Source organism: Cariama cristata, unplaced genomic scaffold (assembly GCF_000690535.1).
Source record: "Cariama cristata isolate BGI_N322 unplaced genomic scaffold, ASM69053v1 scaffold5259, whole genome shotgun sequence".
Lineage (NCBI taxonomy): Eukaryota > Metazoa > Chordata > Aves > Cariamiformes > Cariamidae > Cariama > Cariama cristata.
In genome coordinates this window covers 91,898-114,974 of record NW_009633986.1, presented here as the reverse complement: position 1 = coordinate 114,974, position 23,077 = coordinate 91,898, and the positions used below count along the sequence as shown (strand labels likewise).

General features: G+C 42.7%; 1 protein-coding gene across 1 annotated transcript in view; it reads right to left on the bottom strand.

Annotated features, from left to right (window-relative positions):
- TMEM132D (transmembrane protein 132D) overlaps nucleotides 1-23,077 on the bottom strand; it is a 95,866-nt gene that overhangs the window by 6,402 nt on the left and 66,387 nt on the right. Inside the window, exon 3 of the mRNA XM_009706984.1 lies at nucleotides 1,109-1,314. Coding sequence (XP_009705286.1) covers nucleotides 1,109-1,314 — 206 coding nt within the window. The remainder of the gene's footprint in view (nucleotides 1-1,108; nucleotides 1,315-23,077) is intronic.

The following is a 23,077-nucleotide window of genomic DNA, read 5'->3' as shown; positions in this document are numbered from 1 at the left end:
ATCAAGAATAAAAAATGAGTTTAAAGTGGTTCTGGCAGAACTTGCAACAGGACAGCTATCGCTGACATAAGTCTGCAGCCTAGTTGGTGGAACAAGGGGCCTTTGCCCCCTTCCATTGCTCTGCTGAAGCTGCTTCCTTCAGTGCATTTCTGAAGTCTGTCAGGTTCCCTCACTTTTACCCTGTTTCCCTTGTTCATAACTGAGGCCTCCAGGCTGCCTAAATCTCCAATACAGCTGCTGAAATCACCAACTGGCCTGCTAGCTTCGCTACCACATTGTCCTCTCCAAATGTCTCTCATTATTTTCCATGTTAAGTCCTTATTTTCAGGTCCTTCACGCTTTTTTCTTTCCGGATCTTCCCATAAACATCTTTATGTTGCCATGGAAATCTCCTCTGTCTGCACCTACATATACATCCCTTTCTGCATGGCATTCAGGCTGAAATCGCATCTCCACAGAAAACCCCATCTCTTTGCTGTGATGCTAACAGAAACCTGGCAATAAATTATGTCTTCATAGGTAGGTGGGAATACAAAGTACCTACTTTATCAATTTGTTCTTCTTAACAACACTGACAGACAGTCTAGATCTGCCTACATCCATTCTCTGTCCTGTCATCCACACGCCACTGACCTGTGGGCACGGACAGTACCTTTAAAGCCCTAGTGTATCAGTGTCCTGACTGGGGCACACTGATCAGTGCCACTGGACCCTATAGTGATATGAAACAAGTATGTATTAATTGTGACCATTAACAATGACTAAATTAACTGGCAGGACCTGTGAACCAGGCTGGGGACTGACCAGCCTTGCCAGAGCTGGTCCTTGTTGATGCCTTCCTGCTGCCTCATGGCTAATCCAATTGGCTCTTTCCATCTCAGTCACCAGCACTATAAAAGGAAATTGATTTGCAATGTAGGACCATGCAATCTGTGGTTTCCATTTCCCTCGGAAGTCCAGTGCGGGAGTCTATTGAATAAATATCTGGTGACCTTCAAATTTACACCAGAACTGCATTAAGGGCAAATGAGCATGCTCAGATCCACTGGTCCTGACAGGTCTTTGGCAAGTGCACAGACCAGAATGAACATCCTCTAATGAAACCTACCTCTTATTTGACATGATGGGGACTCTCCACCCCTTGATTTGATTTAGTTCTGTGTCAGAGACCTCTATCTGCAGCGGGAGACGAGGAACCCAGACTGTCATTTCTAAAGGGGCACTCAGATGCTGGTAAGTAAAATTAACTATGACATTCACTTTGCCTTTCATTTCCTTCCCATTGACAAAGACATAGTCACATCTGTCAGAAACCTGAAAAAAGGACAAAAAAAAAATTAATGAGTCTCTTCACAAATTATAAAGTACACCACATGCTGGGAAAATGAGTGGGAAGAAGAGAAAGGATATAGGTTTAAACTAGCTCCAAGTTCAGAGGACAACTAGGAATAACAAGAAAGGTGCCTGGTGTGCCCTTAATAGCCTGTATAATTTGGCATAATTTTAACAGGCAGGCTTTTTCTGTTACAAACATTTCTAGTATTATCTAAGCTAAAAGAACAGCTTCTTTCCGTCCTTAATTCCCACTCCAACACTAGGATAGTCCTAGCATAACAGCACTGAGAGAGGATCCTTCTCCTCTCTCCAAAGCTCAGTAAGACTCTACCATCCTCCTCCTCTACTTTGTGGACAGCCCAAGGAATACCACATACTTGAGGGGAGGAACAGGTAACTGCCCGTATACAGAACTGAAGAGGGGACAAATTTCTCTAGTCAACCCCAAACTGGGACCAAGGGCTCTTCTTGAGTCCCATTACAGGTACCAGGGCATGGGGTAATCACATCAACCAAAACCTAATCACAGGGAAGAGTTCATTGATGTCCAGTGGTGTTCATTGGGGCAAAACAGCTTCATCTCCGCTGCAAGCCTGACAAAGGTCTTACACAATGTTCTGCTCAAGGTAGTCCTGATGTCGCTTTATTTATTACCTGCAGCTCTGGACATCAATATTGCTGCAAGTTACTAAATCTCACTCAAGCGATTTAGCAGCTATTGCAAGGATCTAGGTGAGCTGACAGGACCTGTTCATTACAGCTAGTTAAAATATATGAGTAAATGTACACGTCAAATAATTTATTAACTACCACTTTACCATGCTGATGATCTGAAGGAATGATCTATTAAAACTCTGAACTCTTTTCACAATCCATTACCATTCCATTCTGTAGATGCATTTAATATATCTGACTCCAGAATGCATAGTCTTATCCTCATCTGAATTTAATGCCATTCTCTACTTTTCTGTTTAAATGCTAAATGAATTTAAATCGTATTTAAATGTCACCAGCTTTTGTAGGATAATTTGCATTCCTAATATCATTATCTTTAAACAACAACAACCCTTTTTACAGACAGATCCATAGCAAATCCATTTCCATCCTTGCTTGTCTAAGCCTAGGTAACGTACCAAAAAAGGTTATCATGACTCTTGCAATGTCTCTCTTGCAAGTAATGCCTGGTTTAAGGCCAAAATCTTATAGTTGCCATTGGTTTCAGCCGGAAAGTAAGGAGTTTATTTACAGGCAGAATTACGTTTTTCAGGATATTCTCATGTTAGCACCTTTTACACTAATTCTTAACGGCTCCTGTCAGGATCCAATCTTATTGTGCTGCACAGCAAGAAAACCTAGTTGCTGTCAAAAAAGTCTCAAAGCAAGAGGGTATGCCATGCAAGGGGAGGACCTCGCAGCAGGCAGCTGAGCACAGACAAGTCCTGGCTCCAGCTGGGCCCTGTGGCACTGATGTAATACGCACTTCATCATAATGCTGATCCAAACTGGCCTGAGCTGAGGAAGATGAGACTCGGCAAAACTCCGGGAGAAGCTTCATGTGAGCCTGCCGAAGTGGCTATAGGCTATAGAAGGCATAAGCACGTTCCCCTTCTGGGAGCAGCACGTCTGGGCAGCAGCAAGACAGCAGGCGTTATTCTTGCATCCTTGCAGAGGGCACACTAAGGTGAGTGTAATATTTTCAGGGCGAGAACTACATTGTACTTCCTACCTGCAACGTCTAATATTCTGTCTGACAGGTGGGAAGTCAGAAGACATTCGGGCAGTGCCTTGTACATCTGCTCCTTCTCCCACCCCATGGGGGTACCTGGCTTCCATAAGTGGAAATCATCTGTTTGTTGCTGGCACTGCACTTATCCCTGTTGCCTTTTTGTATTTTAAGTGCTGTTCTCAAACCCTCCTATGTGCCAATAAGCCCTGCCTGCTGCTCTCTACCTTTCCCTGGGATGCCAGTGAGAAGAAAAACTGGGCAGTCTCAAAAGTGGCTGATTGCTGCTTGAGAGGCAACAGATCAAAGCTGAAGACAAAGTGGCCCCAAGGAAAACCTTCAGCCTGGGAGCCGATTGCCCTGAGGTCTTCCACTTGTCTGTGCTCTGCAGGCTGGACCACACATACAAGTGAACGGCCTGAAGACAAGGATTTTGTTCAGTAGCACATGGGGCCACACAATAGCGTTCAGTGTGATTACCTCACCACCTCTGCTTCCAGCTAGCAACACCTCATATTTGTCTAATCTTACCTAATTAACATATCAGGCAATTAAATGTCCCCATGGGTGATCAACCTGGGACTGAAACCATTTCCTAGTGATTTAAGGTAACAGGTAAACTTTTGTGCCTTGCAGCACAGAAATCGTAGTTGAGGGATGTTTTCAAACCACCGCAGTGTCCTCTGCAGAGGAGAGCGCTGAGCCTCTGGAGCTCTGCACCCCAGCAGACCTCTCCTGTCCCCATGCCTGTCCTCTGCTCTGCACTTGCAACAGGGCTCCTAGTAGGGCCCCTGCCAAATGTCCTTCCATCAGGGTAAGGCTTCGCTGTCAGAGCAGTGGCTTTTGAAGCACACACAGATAGCACAGGGGGGATTTTGCTGTTGTTTTTATCAGTCTGTGTGTGTGAAGAGCAGTTCAGCACATAGGGACTGGAACAAGGCTGAGACTCTCCCGGGTAATAGAAGTAACTGCTGAATTATGCTAGAAAGAGATGGGAATCAGACTCTTAGATTTTAAATTCATTAATACTCAAGCAATAGCAAAAGACAGAAAATTTGGCAGGCAAACAGACCTCAGTTCCAACTTTATCAGGGTTTGCTACAGAAAGAGAGAGTTACAAAAAGAATGCATCCCTTAAAACTTACTGTATGAATGATCAAATAAATACCATGACCTTGTGCTTTCAAGATTATGATTTATAAAACAAACTGATGGTCAGGAAAAGAATGACTACACTTGGGATACCCGCCTTCTCCTGTTTCCCTTTCTGCAAGTGAAGACAGCAACAACTATGAGCTCATTCAGTTCCCAGCCAGCCCTTCACTGTTTGAATGAATAAGCATCACTGTTCTGCTGCAGTTTGCATGCAGTCCTAACAGAGCAACATCAAAACATAGTGCAAAGTACAGTACATTTTCATAAATCAGGCCAGGACATTCGGAAACAGGTCATCAATAGAAAGGCAGATTAGCCATGCCCACGTTACTGCAGACACATCCGAACCATTCATCTTCCAGCCCCAGAGAAAGACTAAAAAGTTGTAGAGAAAGAAGAAGAATCAAGCTTCTCTGTCTCTTTTGAGATTGAGTTTTCTAAGCTGTTTGTTGGAGGTGAGCGACTCTTTTGTGAGATGAGTTTGACAAGACTCAGCTGAGCCTCTGCAGGACAAATGGGCACAAGAGCAAAGCCCTGTCAAACGCAGCTCAGCAGCTGGCAGCCTCCAGGCAGTCCCCGTGGAGGGAGGAGGGAGCAACCGGGTCCCCCCTCGCATGGCTTCTCCATGTTAATGGTGATGGAGGCAGCACGGAGAAGCTTCTGCTGCCACTGCCTTTTCTGAGCCAGCATGTCTCCTTTTCAGTCTCTAATGGATTTCAATTCCTCAGTCTGTCAAGCAGCTCCTTTTCTTTAGCGTTAATTCATATAAACAGCCTTTAACTACCAACCCTCCTTCCTGTGCTACGGTTCTTGCTTTACACGCCTCGCCACGCATAACAGAAATGGCTGTGGTTCAAGTTTATTAAACGCATGAATGGAGCAACGGCACATACCCACGGATGTGTGTGCGAGAGTGTGTAAACAAAAGAGAGGGTCTGTACTAAATCAACAAACAGCTCCCAACACTTAGTTATTCAGGGAATTAAGAGGTTGCAAAAGTTTGGTCCCAAACCAGGCAGATTTCAGAAAACTATTAAACACATTATAAAATGCAATAGGAACTACAAAGGGGCTGGAGCAAGGTGGGCGGTTTGTGGGGAAAAAATTTTTTTTTTTCCAAAATCCAGGGACTCCCACCCATATCTCCTTTTCCTTTCCTCCTTTCTTTGAGTTTTGCTATCTCAGGGATGGCAACTCCAGTTTTCAGTAAAGGTGACAAGGAGTCAAGAGAGAGAGAGTAGATTTTCTTTTGCTGTTTATGTACCACTGGAATACATCTCTCTGTGTTGTGGTCACTGTAATTCAAGGACATTATAATGCCATTAAACCCTTCTGGTGCTGGGCTCCCTTGCTAAAGCCTTTCTGGGCTTTGTATCACTGGAGCTTTTCACACAACTACATTGAGCTGACTTCCATTAATTAGGGGAGGCTGTACTTAATGCTCACAAGATGCTCCAGAAACTCCCTCAATACAGGGGACTTTTATCCCTTGAGGGAACTGGGCTTTGAATGGTTTTTTTGGGTATGAACTTGGTAGGTTATAAAAGTGCTTTGGGTTTTGCTTGGCTCCTACAGCTCCACCTCTTTTTCTTACATCACTGAACAGCTAAGACAGCTTCCTCTGAGTCACACACAAATATCTAATCTCCATGTACCAGGGCAGCAGTGGTCAGAGGTCCATCCCTTATTGCCAGCACAGCACAGAATCAGGAATCAGATTTCTAAGTGCACCATGTACATACCAAACACGCGGTTTCTGGCAAGCTGGATGTCGAGTTCAATCGTCAGTGCTACAAAATGTGCAGAGTGGAATATTTCAAGTGTGCTCAGCATTGCATTTAATTCAAACCCTCAGTCCTACTGTCAGAAACGGGAATCAAGTTAAGTCTCTGTTACTTCCTACCACAAAATCCTCGCTGTAAATACGCATGCCTCAGCCCCAGGGGCAGCTCTGTACAGTGGGTACCCCGAAACTGAGCCCAAAGCTCAGTTGGTAACCTTGCAACTGTGAAAGTGATGCTGCTGTGTCACTTTAATATAGGACTGTTTCCTTGGCAAACAAATACTGACCAGCAAAGGAGGGGGGCATTGCTGGTCCAAGGCACTTCCTTTTTATGTTTACTTAAAAAGCCTGTTTGCATTATTTGAAAAGTCAGCGCTGTCCTTTAAAACACCCCACACTCTGTATGCTCTCCAGGTGTGGTCACAAGCAAGAGAAACGAGTTTGTATTAATTTCTCTAATTTTATTTCACTGTTTGCTAGATTATCTGTGGAAGAATAAACCCTTTGAAGCCTTGTAGTAGCATGACTTCAGCCAACCTGGGAAAAACATGGGAAGAAGCAATAAGACCCCTCACAAATCACATACGATCCCTACTACACTGACCTCCTGCACCCAGTTCTCCACTGAATATGGTTCCCATCCCTCTCCTAAAAGGATTTTACTGCTTTTCCCATTGCCCTTTTGCAAAGGCTGTCTATGGCAGATATGAAATTGTGTGGCTGACTGTTCCTTTGGTCCCATAAACTCCGTGTTAGCTTTAGGCTGAATAGAATCCAAAGAGCTAATGGGATTTTTGGAAAGAGGAATGTACATCATAACTCCCAGAAGAGGTACCCAGCATTTCACTGTTAGCTCTCAGAAATAGCTGTAACAGTCTTTCCCCACCTCATTATCATTATTAAATTCCCATGGGATAACGGTAAAACCCTCACAGGAAACTGCTTTTCTGTTACAGTAATTCTGTTGGAACTCTTACAAAGTCACAGCTAGTAAGTCTTTGAAAATAAGGGGTACCTAGAGCAGTTCTGTTTTAGACATTTCAAGGGTGGTCAATTACGAAAGTAAGTCTCTGATATTTCCACATAAAATCTGTATTTCAGAAACACTCTGGGACTCTGTCCCCAATCCATGTTCCTTCCCCCATACAAGCACTCTCCATTTATAATATACACTTCAAATACAGCCCTGCCACCTTGGCAAGCTCACGGGATCTCTTCTGATTTAGCACTGCACACATTTTCCTTGGTCTACCAGCATAAATGGCGATATTTAGTAATGTAAGTTATGTTAATGAGTCCTGCCTAAATCACTGCTGTCAGAAGAAGAATGGGGGAGTCTCTTATAACCATTAAAAATGAATGAGGAGGGAAATAAATAAGCAAAAGCAGCTCATTTGAGCTATAAAAGACTGCAGAACACAAGCTGTGTACCAAGGTACAAAAGGATGAGGCCATTATTAGCTCTATAAGTCACTTATAAATGACTCGGGGGAGGCGGAGTCACCTTTAATCATCCGTGCTTAACCCAAGGTGTTGGAGTGAGATTCGTTACTGGGATAACTGAGTCCAGCCCGAAATTATGCAAGGCAGAGATAGGTGACTATGACGAAGAAGCAGCATAGAGGGTAGATCAGCCCTAAGCCCACTATATGTCTCGAGAAGGGACCTGTCCTAGTCTGGGATTCTGTGAGGGCCCTGAGGATAAGAAATCACCATCCTCAAATCTGATGGCTGCAGCAGATCTGTTAACCACCCTGGATGCTGTTGCAATTAGGAACAACAACTGAACAGTTGCTTTTGAAGAATAATTAAAGCACCTCCTGTGTTGCAGAGAAAAGAAAGATTATTTCCTGTACTCGCCCGAAAGAAACAGTAAAGGCAAATGAGTACCACATCAAGTTTAGGTATGCTTTTCCTGTTCCTCAGTTACTCAGTGACTGGCACGTTCAGCTGGGCTGCTCTACAGCTGCTGAAAGAAGAATGACTTGGCTTGAACTTGGCTGGAGTTGGATTCCAGACAGATTTTAAATCTACCATCACCTTGACAGCATTCCCCGTTTGGGGGGGATTTACACTGCATAAGGTCTTCTTAATTTTAAATATTTTGAATTCTGACTGTGAGTATTGAAGTATCTGCCAAAATCTGAAAATACCCTTTCAAAGTTGGTAAATGACGAGCTGCGCTCACAAGGCTTCATACCTCGTCATTCCTTACCTGGTTCTCTGCTCTGTGCAGAAAGGTTGTGCCTTTTTTAGAGGAGGTGCCAAGTGACACATCTGAACTCTGTAGATTCAGAAAAACCAGAGGGTGCTCTGAACTTTGAAGGCCCACACCTTCAAAGTGTCCACACTTCTCTGCAGTGGTTTTCCTATTGCAGCATGACACCAAAAAATCCGTAACTCTGCTTTTTTACCCAGAGACAAACATCTCCTTTAGTTTCTAAGGATTTAAGAGCTTGTTTCCTGCCAGGCATCTCCATAGTGTTGTAATGGAAGCAGTTCTAGCACTGCTCCAGAGGAAGTTCAGCAATAAATAGATATTAGCAGAGACCTATGCAAATGGAAAATGGTTTTTACTGAGCTAATCCACCTGAAGCACACTATAGAGCATATTGATCAAAAGAACTCCGATACCAATTAATTTCTAAGAAATTTTTTTGTTTGTCCTATAGTTTTATGGCAAATATCAATATATTATCCTCAGCAAAACATACCTGAGTGAAATATGCAATGGCACATTTTAAAAGGACTTACAATTCTGGGCAAACGTCCAATTCTAGCTGCAAGTTTAATACTTCCTTTGTGAACATTATGGATCTGACACAATGTTTGTAGCGTGTTGGTGTTATTAACTGAAAAATCCCCTCATTAAAAGTCTCTCCTCTGGAATCACCTTTTGGTTTTTTAAATCAAGATTTGGCATATAAGATTTTGGTGGATTTTTCCCTTCCACATTGCTTTTGCACCCATTTCCACTACTAAGAACGGACAAATTTATCTCTATGCACAGAATCTATACATTTTTCAAGGACGTAGTGAGAGAAGAGCAGCTGCCATGCAGTCATTTGTGGACACATTGCTAAGGCCCCGTACCCACCGCCCTCACCCATGATTTGGTACCTACCTAAGGGCTACCTGCAGTCTGTAAGGGGCTTCTTCCTTGGCCCCACGCAGCCTGGCCCAGGACAGCCAGGAGCCACCCGGGAACGATGTGTTCCCGATGCTAAGCGGCCCCTCTCCCGTGGGAGCTGCCTCAAGGATAAATGCTTCATTTCAGCAGGGCTTTCAAGCCACCTACATTTGGTTTCATTTTTGGGTCATGAAATTCAGTTTCATTTCAATTTCAAAGGATTAAAATTATGTAAAAATACCATAACATCAAGGAAAAAAGTTATTTTAAAACAAAAAATCAAAACATTTCATTTTGGAGATGTCAAAACAAAATGTTTCTTTGACACAACAGGAACCCACTAGCATCCTTTTCTTCCTTTTTCTGTCAGAGATGAAATTCCAGGGAAATGAGCACAATTTCATGAAGCTGTTTTACAGAACTACAAATTCTGACTGAATATATTCTGCCAAATTTTCCCCAATAAGCTGTAACCAACTGGGGCCACAAATCAAAACAAAACCATCACAATGAAACTCTACTCAATTAAAATCCAATCACATGAAATCTGGAGTACATTCAGCGCAGTGAATAGTGCTATTCTCATTTGCAGGAAGGAAAGTAAAGGCACAGAACAACCTTTCTGAAAGTCTGGGATTAATTCCCAACTCCATCACACACTTATTAGATGACTGTGTGTAATTTATTGAGATCCATACTCTCAAAGCCATTGAAGTGTTAATGCCCACTGAACTCAAGGGGAGTTTGGTGGTTAAATCTCTTTAGTAATCTGGGCTTTAATCTCTCTTTGATGTATTTGTAAAATGAGGATACTATCCCTTTGTTTTACAGGGATTTTGCAAAGCTTAATCTATAAGAAACAAGAAAGAGCTCAGGTGCTAGGGTTACACAAGTACATCTTTCTGTTGCTTAAAATTCATTTGTAGTGAGAGGACAGTCCTTCACATTTTTTACCTGCACCAGCAGTCAGTCACAGCCACAGCGAGGGCACGATACAGTTCTGTGGGATGTGGTGTAGGGTGAAACCATGTCCCTGGCAAGTAGGCAATCCTACGAGAAATCAAATGGCTTTGTTCACTCCTGCTGTTCTCCACTCCCCTTGCTGCTATGGCCATGCCTCATTTGCTGTTGGCTAGGCGGCAATTCCTGCTCTCCAGCTGGAAAAGGAAGGTGGTGACTCCCTGCCCACCTCCTGGCTCTTGATGTTCAGCGAGCGGTGATCCTGCCCCACTACAGGATAAGCAGAGGAATGAGACAGCTTTGGTGTCTGTTCCTCTAAATCAGCAGGACATGGGAATGTCAGCACTGTCACGTAGGAGAGCTTTAGACAGGCAAGTAATGTCTGACGACTAGCCAGAAAGCTGCTGGACTCAACCCACCACCTCGTGCTTTAGATTTTAGAAGTCACAGTTGTCTGTAATGAATGTGACAACACTTTCTTGCCTATGTTAATTAAGTTACATCTTCCTATTTCTCTCTTGATCTGAAAACCACATGCACTCTGTATCATTCACTGCAGTTGTCCAAGCAAAGCGAGAGAAGAATGATAAACACAGCCAGTACCCCAAGCTTTTTATTACTAAACTGAGAATGGCGTTTCTCCCCTCCTTCCAGTAAAGCTTAAGGAGGAGTAATGACAATAGTACAACTTCGTTTCACACTCGTGAAAAGAAAGGAGATATGCAGGCTGCTTGTTTCTCTCTGGGTAATAAATACCTGACTTCCAAGTGAAGCAGAGCCAATGAAAAATGTGACAAATCGGATGGACTAAACACTAAAACTGTGCTGTAAAGGGGATGGTCAGTTTTCTAGATTTGTCAGATCCAGCCAGTGAAGCAATGCTGGGGAGAGGAAGGTAATCGAGAGGCACACAGACTGCAATAGCCTGTTCTAAGGGCTGCTCATACTGCATGCGAGAACCCCTGCCTTTGGCAGCAGCTGAGAGGAAAATGAACAGAGCCGCATGCAATATGAATCTGATCGAATATACAGGGAGGCAAAGTATTTCATACAACTCCTATTTTCTCCCAGGGCAGCTGAAGGACCTTAGGAGATGCTGAGTCTCCCCAAATGCAAAAAGGGCTGGCAAAGGAGCACTGGCAGTGCCGGTGTGGAGCAGTCCCACCGCTGTCCGGCTCTCCCAGCACGCTGGGGCTGGCTCGCTCCCGACAGCACACCCACACATTGATTTCAGACCCAGACTGTGAAACCAAACAACCAGCAGCATTAACCTGCAGTCAGTAACTTTGATTTTGTCTCTAAGTATCATGACAGTAAAACTAGGTGTGCAAAGCATCGAATTGTCATATCCAGGATACTTTATACTCCCCTTGTCTATAGGAAACTAAAATCTCTGCCAACTCCTTTCTGTTCCACAAGCGATCGAGCATGCAATTCAGCCAAAGGCATCAAATTTTTTTCACTGTATTTCTTTCATTCACAAATGGCCAAAACCATTTCTATTGGCTACCATAATACTTATTGATTTTACACTGCTTTGCACTATATTAAGCAACAAATCTATATTTGGATGAATTTACAAGGTATGTGTTTTATGCCCTCATATGCTGAGCACAGAAAGTATGTGTGTCATTCTCAGTTGCCTGCTAGAACAACAAACACAGAGCTGGAACATCAGTGCTAAAAGAAATGTTTTACTCTAATGCTGCTTGTTCTATATAAAAGCAAAAGGTCCTTTTAAGAAAAGACTTCCCTGCATGAAAAAGAGGTTTCTCATCTGTGCCACCCAGGGAGACTGCAGCCTCCCAAAATGTCCCTTCTTGCTGCAGCAAGCTGTGGGCTTGTCCTCCCACAGAGACCAAGGCTCGTCCTTGTCTCATAAGCTGGAGATGTGCCGGTAGCACAGCTGGACTATAACACTGACTGTTTACTAAGTCTTTCCTAATTGGGGAAATTTGTCTTTTATACTTGCTCAAGTCCTTGGTGAGTCCCAAATGAACACCTCCCTCCACTCTCTCTCTGTGTTTGTGCCGAGCGTACGAGGGACTCTCACTGGCATCCACCACTGAGGATCCCACATCTTGCTTTGCTGTGGCCTTGTAATAGGATATTCTTCGGTGAGGTATGGCTTCTGCAATGTGGAGATTATTCTCCTTTGATAATCACCAAATCCAAACACTTCTTCCTCCTAGGAATGTTTCGTTAGTCACAGAGGAGATGAGACCCCCGATACCCTATGATGTTCCCTTCACAAAGCTCTTGCGACATCTCATCAAGGTGGGAAAACAGACCTCTATTTACTGTTTGAGATAAAGAGCTGAATCGCACAGGCATCAAATCACATGCCAAAGACTTCACAGAACATTTGTGACCCAGCCAAGAAAGAAATCCCAAAAGCCCAGGGTTCTCCCATCACAGTGCCGTTATTCAAAGCCGGGGCAGACGCTGGTCTCACAGGAGTGAGAGGGAAGAGGAGTTCCCTTGACCCCACTACCTGTGGGAGCACCTCGCTTTTGCTATTGGCACACATGCTGCTGCCAACCTCGTGGCTTCTGTTGGCTTCAGTAGCCATGGTACCTTTTATCTTTTTGGGTGATACCCTTGCAGTAGAATCGCATAGGCAGATGCAAGGGTTAGACTGAATCTCTGCAATATTTGCATAGTACAGTATTTCCACTGGCTATGCTGAGTTTTCTTTTTTGGCACTGCCATCACATATATTACAATTATGTTAACAAGCCCGTCTTTCTAAAGAACTCCTGATTTTCTCTTCATTACCCTGAGACACACTTCCAGTCATTTCTCATCTATCCTTACCAGGTCATTTTTGATATATGGTAGAAATGCAAAGGAAAGCTCTACATCCCGAGCAAATTCAAATGACTATTACATATACGCTGCTTTTGAGGGCGTAGGTGGGATGGAAGTGATACATGGGTGATGTGCTGAGTAGCGTGTATTGCAGCTCCTCCGCACACCCTGCTGCACAGACAGCGTAAGATCCCACAGCTAGGCGAGCTATGCGATTTAGCTCCCCTATTTCAGATTGCGCTTCTAACTCAGGAGGTCCCTATCTCAATTCCCAAAGTGTCAGCCAAGATGACAGTCGTTACAAATACATCTTTTAAACAATCCCTGAAGAGAAATCCCTACCTCTCCAGCTGACTAGTTTCTGCCTTGAAATGTGAGCACTAAAGGCCACTGAAAGTCACTGTCCACCTACAAAAAATTCATCTCCTATTCTGAGATATGTATCTGTTACTCACAATTGAGAATGTAGTATGATTCCACACTGCCTCTAATTAATTATTTTCTCTGTTAGAAAAAATAAGATCCTCTTTTAAAGGCTTTTCGTAGTTTTATTGAAAAGTACTAAAAAACTAAACAATGAATAAAATATAAAAATTCCTTTGCATCAACTGATGCAAAAGAAATTACCACTCTTATTGTGGCTTCAAGCACAACTGCTACAAAACTTGCTGTTGGTTTGGTCCAGTAAAAAGAGAGAAATAGAGAAGCCAGCTTAAAATACATTTTCTTTGAGGCTACAAGAGAAACATAAATCCTTATAGACTGCTTTGGACTTCTAAACTAGTTTGAAGAAGGCACTGGCCTGATATATTCTCTGCCTCCTTGGATTCACTCATCTTTCATCTCCATCACTGCACTGCAGACTGGAAGCATTGCTATTTTTTTGACAACATTCTCGTTTTTCCAGCTTCCAAGAAATCTCTAGACAGGGATTGTCAGTTCTGATTACGCAGCTTGTGTTGCAGCGACAGGTGGTTATCAGAGACTCAGAAATGACACTTTGACCTTTGCAAATGGATTATAAAGTTTGGCCCGTGTTCTTGACAAAAACAGCCACGAAGGAGGGAAGACAGGGGAGTGGTGAAGGCAGTCACATGGAACCGGGAGGACCTGGTTATGTTGGCTCCTCTGCCAAGCCTTCCCAAACGCTCGTGTGTAAGGTGCACCTGGGCTGACTACAGGTACGCCAATCCTCAAGCTAGGTGTGCTATAGAGATTTACAACATTTCTAACCAGCTGAGCACTAAAAGCAATAGAGTTATGTATGCGTAGTGCTGTGCCCACGTAATTTAGCTCCATACCTCTTTCCTCCATAGAGTACAGCATTGTGTAGACTCACTAGCTTGGGCATCTCTCTGCCATAGGCCGTGGCATGCCACAGACATCACAGGCATGTCATGTCTTTAGCCCTCCAGCAACAAACTGGATTGGACGCTCAAGGATCTATTTTTTAGTAGAGCCATTTTCCATCCATCAAGTGGAGACGATAGCAGTTTCTGCTCCATAGGACAACCTTAATGTCTGGAGCATTAAGGATGCAATATTTATGCCCAAGGATTTCATCCAAACCTCAGACTTTTCTTTGACTCTGGTGAGCTTTGATCCTACCCTAAAGGGCCAGCACTTCTGCCCTCAAACAAGAAGTGTCCTGCTTTTCTAATTTCTTTCCAAAGGGTAATGGGTTATACATCAATTTTAATTAGGGACACCACTGAGAACTGATCTGACCTAAGCCAAGTAAGAGACCAGACCTCCATAGACTTAAAGGAGGTGAGAGGCACACAGGAGAAGTGAATGAAGTGAATGAAAAGACCCTGCAGTGAGAAGAGAATGCCAAGATGAAAGGAGAGGAGTCTGAACTCTTCAGTGCTCTCAGACTTCAGTGTCCCACAAGAACAGATCTGCAGGCAACTCCTTGGGTTAAGCCATGTCTCAGCTGGTACTTAATAGAACAATGACCAAATGCTGCTGAAATTACTTGTGTAACTTAGACACCACCCTGAGAAAGGGCATTGCATTTCAGTCACTGCAACACAGGGAAAGGAGATGAAATATGTTTAGCAATGGCAGGCTTTAGAAGTTAGAGCTACAAGGACAAAGAGATTTCCATCTTGGTAACAGGATGACTTCAAAGAGTCATAAAGATTTAGTCCTCTTTCTGATACTGAGTTTGCACAGGCAAAGTGTAGTTCTATCCCTCTGCCAAGTATTCATATACCCAACATTACCACTTAGAAGAAAAAGGAAAAATCTGTTGCAATATACATACACTCATGCATGCATGCCAGGCTCTGGAAAGTTGGCCAACATGTTGCAGTGACTGGAGAAAAATAATGCAACAGCAAAGCTCAAAAAATTTCTCAGAGACCTATGCCTTTTTAAGCCAAAAATAACTTGCAGAGAAGCATATATAATCAGGATTGTGCTCTGACAGCAGAGCAGCAGCCATAACACACAAGTGCCAGATAAAAGCTGGATTCAACCAACATGGATAGGCTGAAACGCCAGAGAATGTTTTCCAAACAACTTGCTGTAAAAGTGACTGCGGTTTGTATTGGAATAGGACAGAGCATCCTTTCCCACTGGAGCCATGGGCTAGGATGCTGAGCAATGAGAGGATTTCTGTCCTCACTTGACTCACTAACACAACCTTCTCTTTCTCCAGTTGCCTGTTTCTGGACAGCTGAAGATAAATGAGTTTCCATGCTGGACTGAAAATGGCACATGGCTGTGAGCTCGTCACCCCTCCCATTGGTAAGTTGTGGCACATGGAGGTCAGGCTGTGACCATGCTTGCATGAGTTGCCGCAGATTGGCATGGCTGGGGGGCTCACTCCCTGATAGACTTGCTTTTAACAAACTCCTCTCTGCAGCTTGCTTGTTACCAACCAAGCTCCAGGCAGGGCTGTCTGTCCTTTCCCCCTCTGCTAGGTGCATGGTCTCTTTGCATTCAAGGAAGATGTCATGCTCTCAATAGCTATTGGTTTCCTTTGAATAGGGAAACAGCAATGAATCAAGGGATGCATGCGTGTGTGTGTACACACGTGTGCATGCACATGTACGTGAGGCCAAAGCTGGGAACAGGACGGGAGTGATCCTGGCATTCCCAAGTATTCCACAGACTGGGTAGCAGCACTGTTGCCATCAGGCTTAAAGGAAAATATCATCATCATTCTTACACGCCTCCCACCAGCTGCAAACACCACTGCTACTAATGCTTACCTGTCATTTTACACCTCTAAACAAGCCTCTTGTGGTGGTGCTGAGCTAAACCCAGGCTCCTCCAGCATCTCTCTGGGGACAGAAAATAATCCAAACCCACTTGCTCCCCACCATGAACAAAGATCATTATTTTGACAAATTAGTTGAATCTCTCTCAGTCAGCAACGATGACCCTGAATTATTCAGCACGCATCTGTCTTTTTCCCTTACAAAAACGGCCTGTAAAGCAATAAATGTATTTCACTTGAACCACTTCTTAGAGATGTAATACAGTTTGGGTTCACTCCAATGCCCCTTGAAGTCAATGGGAGTCTTTCATTTAACTTTCATTTAATTAATTTCATTAAAGTTGCAGATGATGCCAAGCTGGGAGGGGTTGTAAGTACTTTGAAGAACAAGATTAGAATTCAAAATGTTCTTGATAGTGTAGAAAATTGTCTGAAATAAGTAGATGCAATTCAAGAAAGGTAAGAGTAAAGTATAAAGTTGGATAAAAACAATTAAGCACAGGATGGGGAAAGATTGGCCTGGTGACAGCAGCGAAGAAAAGGATCTGAACTACAGAGCATCAGAAACTCTCCAACTCTAGGGATCGTTGAGGACTTGAAGACAGCAGAATTAGCATCTGCAGTAATTTATAAGATCTGCTTAGACAAATGACTGCCAGGAATGTTTTCCGTAGCTGGACATATCGCTCTTTTCAGCTCAGTTTGGAGATTTCAGTGATTTTTAAGCCATGTATTCAGATATATAATGTACAATTTCTCCTGCCTGTAGCCCATGCGTATTATCTACAAGAAATGTGGATTTCTGGGTAAAAAGGGAAACAAGTATTTCATGTTTGTTCCTCACGTTCAATATTCATCACAAAAGCAAAAGTATGTCCTGTTGTAATGGAAAATATATTTTGCACACTAACAGACAGAACAACGCAACCCATGTGAAAGCCACCACTTAAAGCTCTTCTGAACTTCTAGACAGGAGACAAAAGCAGACTGCAATGTTCAGTACCCTTTCTGATAACCTGGAGTGAACTAAAGTCTTTGTAGCAACATAATTTATGCTGCTAGAATGCAATTAAATAAGTTTGCAGTGCACAAAGTAAATGTTATTTCATACTTTCTTCTTTCAAGATGCGATAAAATGCTAAGTATATTATTCTCACCTGTATTTATAGCAATAATGGTGATAATTTACATCACTTTGTGAAGTATTCTGAGGTGCAAGACAAGCCATTGCCTGAAAATTGATTGCATTTCATTAAATCAAGAAAAATCAAGGAAAAAAACATATTAAAAAGATGGGAACAAAGGCATCCTGTTTTCCTCATACAGCTAAACAAAGGCCTGGTTTAGGACCAGTTAAATCACTACGGATCAATAGTGTTTCATTTCTGGGTCTCTTTCTTTGCGCAGTCTAGTAAAATAATAACAATGGCGATGACGATGAACATTTTCTATTCAAACTATTCCTATTATCTAATAGTGTCTCAGCATTTTGCAAAAAATTCTCCCAACAAAACTTTGCAAAGCACATCATAGTGAAGTCTTAATGTTTATGACATAAACGTGTGTCTGTCATATATTTATTGTGCACAAATACGTATTTATATAGTATAGATATTATTATCCTCTGTGCAAACAAAGGAATGAAGTGTTTATGAAGCTCTCCCGTGGTCACAAAGTGCTGGGGAATGCTATCTGCAAATGCTACCTGGGGCTAGAAATGAAGTCTTATTACTCTAAGGTTTGAGAATAATCAACCAAACCATAAAAATGGCTACACTTAGCATAAACAGGAAAGCCAGGTCAGAAACTATTTCCTCTCACAGATATATTCTAGAAAAAATTATGAAACAAATAAGCTCTTTATGCTTTATAATATATCTTTATAGCTCTTACAATGCAGAAGACGACAGACCAGATATGTAGGATTTATGCTATGATGTGCTTGGGGCTAATAGCCAGCAAAGCAAAGCCAGTTCTTAAAACATGCTCAGGGTCAGGATAAGATTAGAAAAACATCGGCTTTTCTCACTGTAACGAAAGAGAAAGCCAAATTGTGCTCTAGCTCTCAACCTGTCAGCCCTGTTGCGGCTAATGGGGTTACATGGCAGTGCAGCAGTCTAGGTGCCATTTGGCCTTCAAGTGAAAAGCAGTTGATCTCGCTGCTAACCTGAGCTTACAGCTCCTCTGAGCTTCCTTTCACTTTCAAAGAAATGACAAGAGGAGCACATTTAATAAAACATTTCAGGAGCCAGTTTCAGTGAGGATGGGGAATCGAAGGTAGAGGATAATTTGAAAGCATTTTGTAAGATTTTAGCTGCTTGTTCCCCATTGACTCTGATGGGAGTCACGCTGCTTTGATCTTCCAAATGCTTTCTTTTTTTTCAAGCACTCATACCATGTATCTATTTACTGTTAAATCAAGGTGAGTCCTAAACTTTGATATCTGAACTATCTTCAAACAACCAAGAAGAAGGAATAGCCAGATTATGAAAAGGACTCTATCTGAAAGTATACTACCCTGTTGTATTGACACATTTTGCATGTTCTCAGAGTTTAGGAACTGCTGATGTTAATAACAAAGTTGCATACCTGATCAAGAAGCCCTGGTGAAGCTGTATCTTATGTGAAGACACCAGGGTATGGAAGCTACAGGAATGAGCAGGCATGGGTCTGTGTACTCAGCAGCTGGATCTCTTCCAGCAAACATCTATTTAAAGCCTATGATGAACTCCGGACACCTAATGCAAGAACTGTGCCAGGCAGCAGCTCCTCTCTCCCAGCGCAGGTTGGAAGAAGCATAGTAGCTCCATGTATGCATTCTGGATCCAGACAACAAAGACACGAGGAGGAAAACAGATGAAGCCATGAAGAAGTCTTTTAATCTGAATTTGGCCTTGTAATTGAACAATGGTCTAGTTAGCAAAATCTTCCAGATTTGTATAGCAGTGCTGGGATTCCCAAGGACGCTAGAAGGACCTGGGTGCTGAGGTCCCAAACGATCAGATGTGGACATCAAATTCTGCTAGTACATGCTGAAAATCCCCCTCTGGAAATCAGGATTACACCACAGACAAAGGATGGGTGACTACCCTTGTGTCTATCTAATTCATTACAGGTTTTAAACTCAGAGGCATAAGAAAGGGACTTTTGAACACCAGGATTTCCAGCAAGTTCTGCAGTACCCTGAAGAGACCTGCATCTCCTTTCACAGACAGGTATACCCACCTCCAAAGAAACATTTATGAAAACATGTAGCAGAATTGTCAAACAGTAGCTTCACTTGCTCTTGCACTGCTTAAGAGAGGCATTACATTTTCACTACTCCCTGAAAGAGTACCTGCTGTTACTCACATAAGAGCTGGCAGAAATGAACCTTCTAAAATGAAAGATCGTCTCTCGAAAGCAGCACACTGGTATATGGGAGTGGAAAGGGGAATTAGCAGAGTTTTACATTCAGTTACCGTTATTTATTTGAATGAGGCAGGTGATGGAGCCTCAGTCCTGGACTGTCTCCAGCTGATCTTCATCACTTACCTTTGTGGGTACAGCTCAGAGGGGAGGAATAAAGCTGGCAAAGAAAGCGCATTTCATGAGGCTGGTGCTTTTTAGTTTGCCAACAAGTGCCCACATTTGTGAACTATGTTAGAGGCCTGAGTCCCTCACGTACACCTACATGAAAGAGTAGAGTCATTTTGCTTACTTTTTAGCAGGATGCTAAGATGACTTTTTCTCTTAAGCTTAAGAAATTCCCAGGAAGATAAGTGAAGCAGTTTTTATAGCAAGGCCCTTCAAGAATTTCTGGTTCAAGAGTTAAGCAGATACATGAGCATTTCACTTCTTTACCGGGCACGCAAGTGATACAACAGTGCAGCCTGTCAGATCTTCTCCGGCATTTCACAGATACACTTGCTCTTTTATAAAGACCTCATGGCCAAAACCCAGCAACACTCACGTATTTAGTGTCAATGCTGTGCCAGATATACTCAGTCTTTAGTGCTTCACTTATGCTAATCTGCAAGTCCCCTGCACAAGCATACCCTGGCCTACCCTGCACCTGGAGCAGCTGGGCAGCTGCATTCTCTCCTCTTGGTTTCCAGACAACATGAACGAACTGGACAGCTCAACTATATGCAAAGTTCCCTAGCAAAATGTACATATTAATGCCAAGCTCTTGGCACAGCGAGCTGGCAGGAGCTCATTGTGGCTTTATCCTTCACACTCGCCAGTGAGCTGAGTAGACAACTGATGACAAGGGCTAAATATTACTGCAAGTGCACTGAGCTCAACCTGGAACCGCAATTCCAGCTGCTCAAAAACTTACCTTTTTTATTCAAAACAGAGAAGAATCCGGGCTCATTTGGTATCCCTGTGCTTGCTAATCATGCACTTGTCATTGCGGCTTCAAAGCGGCAGATTGCAAGGTTCGCTGGCGTCCCATGACTCTCCTCCCTTTTCCGGCTGGAAGCCCTCCTGTGCCAGCACCCAGTTGTGCTCAACTTCAAGACCTACTATGAAAAAAGTTGCATGTCTGATGATTGCCACTCATCCATTCCCAGAGAGAGTGAGGCTGAGAAAGAGGGAGCACTTCTTTGTGTGGCATGCCATTCAGTGAGCTCCACAAAGCCTTCTGAACTTCTCCAAGAATTATTTGCTGTGAGATTTTTCGGTGAGTTACTAAACTCCTTATTTCCCCCTCAGGTGAATAAGGGCTGTCTGCCTCAGGAAATGCTATGAGGAACTCGCTAAGATTATTCAGAATTTTTTTCAGAAGCAGAGGTGATCCTCACCATGTAAAATCATGTTATAGAAAGAGAAAAGCTGATCACAGGATATGTATAATTCCTCGCTGGGCTCTTCTCAGCTGTCTCACCCAATCTCTGTGTACATATGTGCATATTTCAGTGGGCTGAGATACAGCAGTTAAGAAGAGGCTCCCTAATCCTTTTATTTTTGTTTGTTTGAAAAACAGGACTCCATACAATGGAGGGAAAATGAAATGAAAGATGTGATATTTACAACAGAACGATGATTGCTGCAAAATCTCTGTGTGCAGTTATTCACGCCTATAGCACTGCTGGAGATGAAGCTGCACTTCAAACTTGTGGGCTTCCATGGTTTTTTTGCATAAAGCAGTACTAAAAAAGAGTTGTTCTATCACCCTTAGATACTGAGAGGAGATCTTAGCACAGTTTCATCTGGATCTTTGAGCCTTCTTTCCTCAGCCATGTGCAGACAAGGGAGATTTTACTTTCTTTGCACTTACGGATGGGTATGTGTGAATCCTGAAAGGCTTTCACAAGCTAAAGTAAATCCTTCCACATTAGCAGACACTTAGATGGAGACGTCACTCACATGGCATCTGTGTCTGTCCTACCTGCTTTTTATGTACAAAACACCATCCACAGAAGTAGCCTGGCCAACTCATTTCACCAACAGTGCTTTCTTCCAAATCCTCATAGCTGGCTAGCATGTAAATGTTGCTATTTAGGCTTTTTGGATTACAACAATTTCTCGTTCCCATATCTACTTGTAGATCTGATGAAATTTCTCAGCAAAGATAATCTTCCAATGGATCAATGTAAGCTTCCTCCTCTTTTGCACAACTTCTTAATAGACTGTGTGTACTGCAGAAGCATGTTCCTTTGCAATATGTTATTCCTCACACAACTTTAAAGTTCATCTACTTTAGGTAAATCTGGCTGTTTCAGCTAAAAGTTGCATAGCCTTAGGGATTCTTTATCAGTTGAGCAGATCATCTTTTTAACACCTTGAGTTTCTGACTTTCATATCTTTCATTAAATCAATCTCCCCTTTCACGATTTTTATTTATGACGATGCCCAATTCTATTACAACTCTCTCTTCTGCTTTCTCAATTTCCTCTATTTTTTTTTTTTCAGGTCTATAATATCATTTCAGTGGCTAACTCATAGGCTGTCACTTCACATTTATGAACTGAAACATGAATGTGCATTATTACTTTATTTTTATGAAAATCCATGATAACTAATGATTCAATTTCTACCAAGAAGCTTTATGTTTGGTTTCGTGATATCTGGCCTCTAACCTCCATCCCTCCAAACAAACTTTTACATCTATATTTACATATTGGGATCATTACAGTTCTTTTATGTCCCTGTCCCAATGACTTCACAAAAGCTATAACGGATTTAGGCAGGAGTTTAATTAGAAACAGTTCTTTTCTGTATTTCAGGCTACATTTCACGTGAAAGGGAAAAATATTACTCTAACAAATGAAAGACTTGATGTAACTCCCAAAAAGCTCCAGGCTATCTAGATAAGTGTTTAGTGGAACAGACAATTAGTCAGCAGGAGATCATGGTGGTGCCCCATTCCCTAGGAAGCTGGCATTCATTTTATACCAGTTTATATCACTGTAACAAAACCACTCTCAATAGTTTGCCTGTTTTACAATGATAACATGCTTATTTTCAGCAGGTTTTTTTCCTCATTTTGCTTCTTTGATGAGCAAGGAGTACCTGCAACTATCCTCAGAGATATACTCAGGTCAGTTTTGGTCCTCCGGCTCTGGCCCACCTGCACTCCTGTCATGCTATGAAGAGGAAAGAAAACATACGAGGCTTTTCCACTTACAGATAACTGGACTGGTCACTGCAGTGACAGCTCCTGACAAAAGAGCCAAGTTGGGGGTGTTCCCAGGAACAGAAAACATATCAAACTCCAGGAAAGCCTGCCGAGGTGATGGTCTCATTATGATTTAGCTCATTAAATCTCATTAAAACTTAGGGAAGCCCTGAAGCACCCATGAAATCTGCTAGCAGCAAACTGGTCTGTATAGGGACTAGGTTCTAGAAGACGTAAATGTATCCAACCTGTGATATCAGATACCAGGTGGGTCTTAACAGAGGGCTTTGCATCTAAAGCCTTTTCAAAAAGAAAATGTAATGATAGCTGAAGTCTGAGGATTCAGC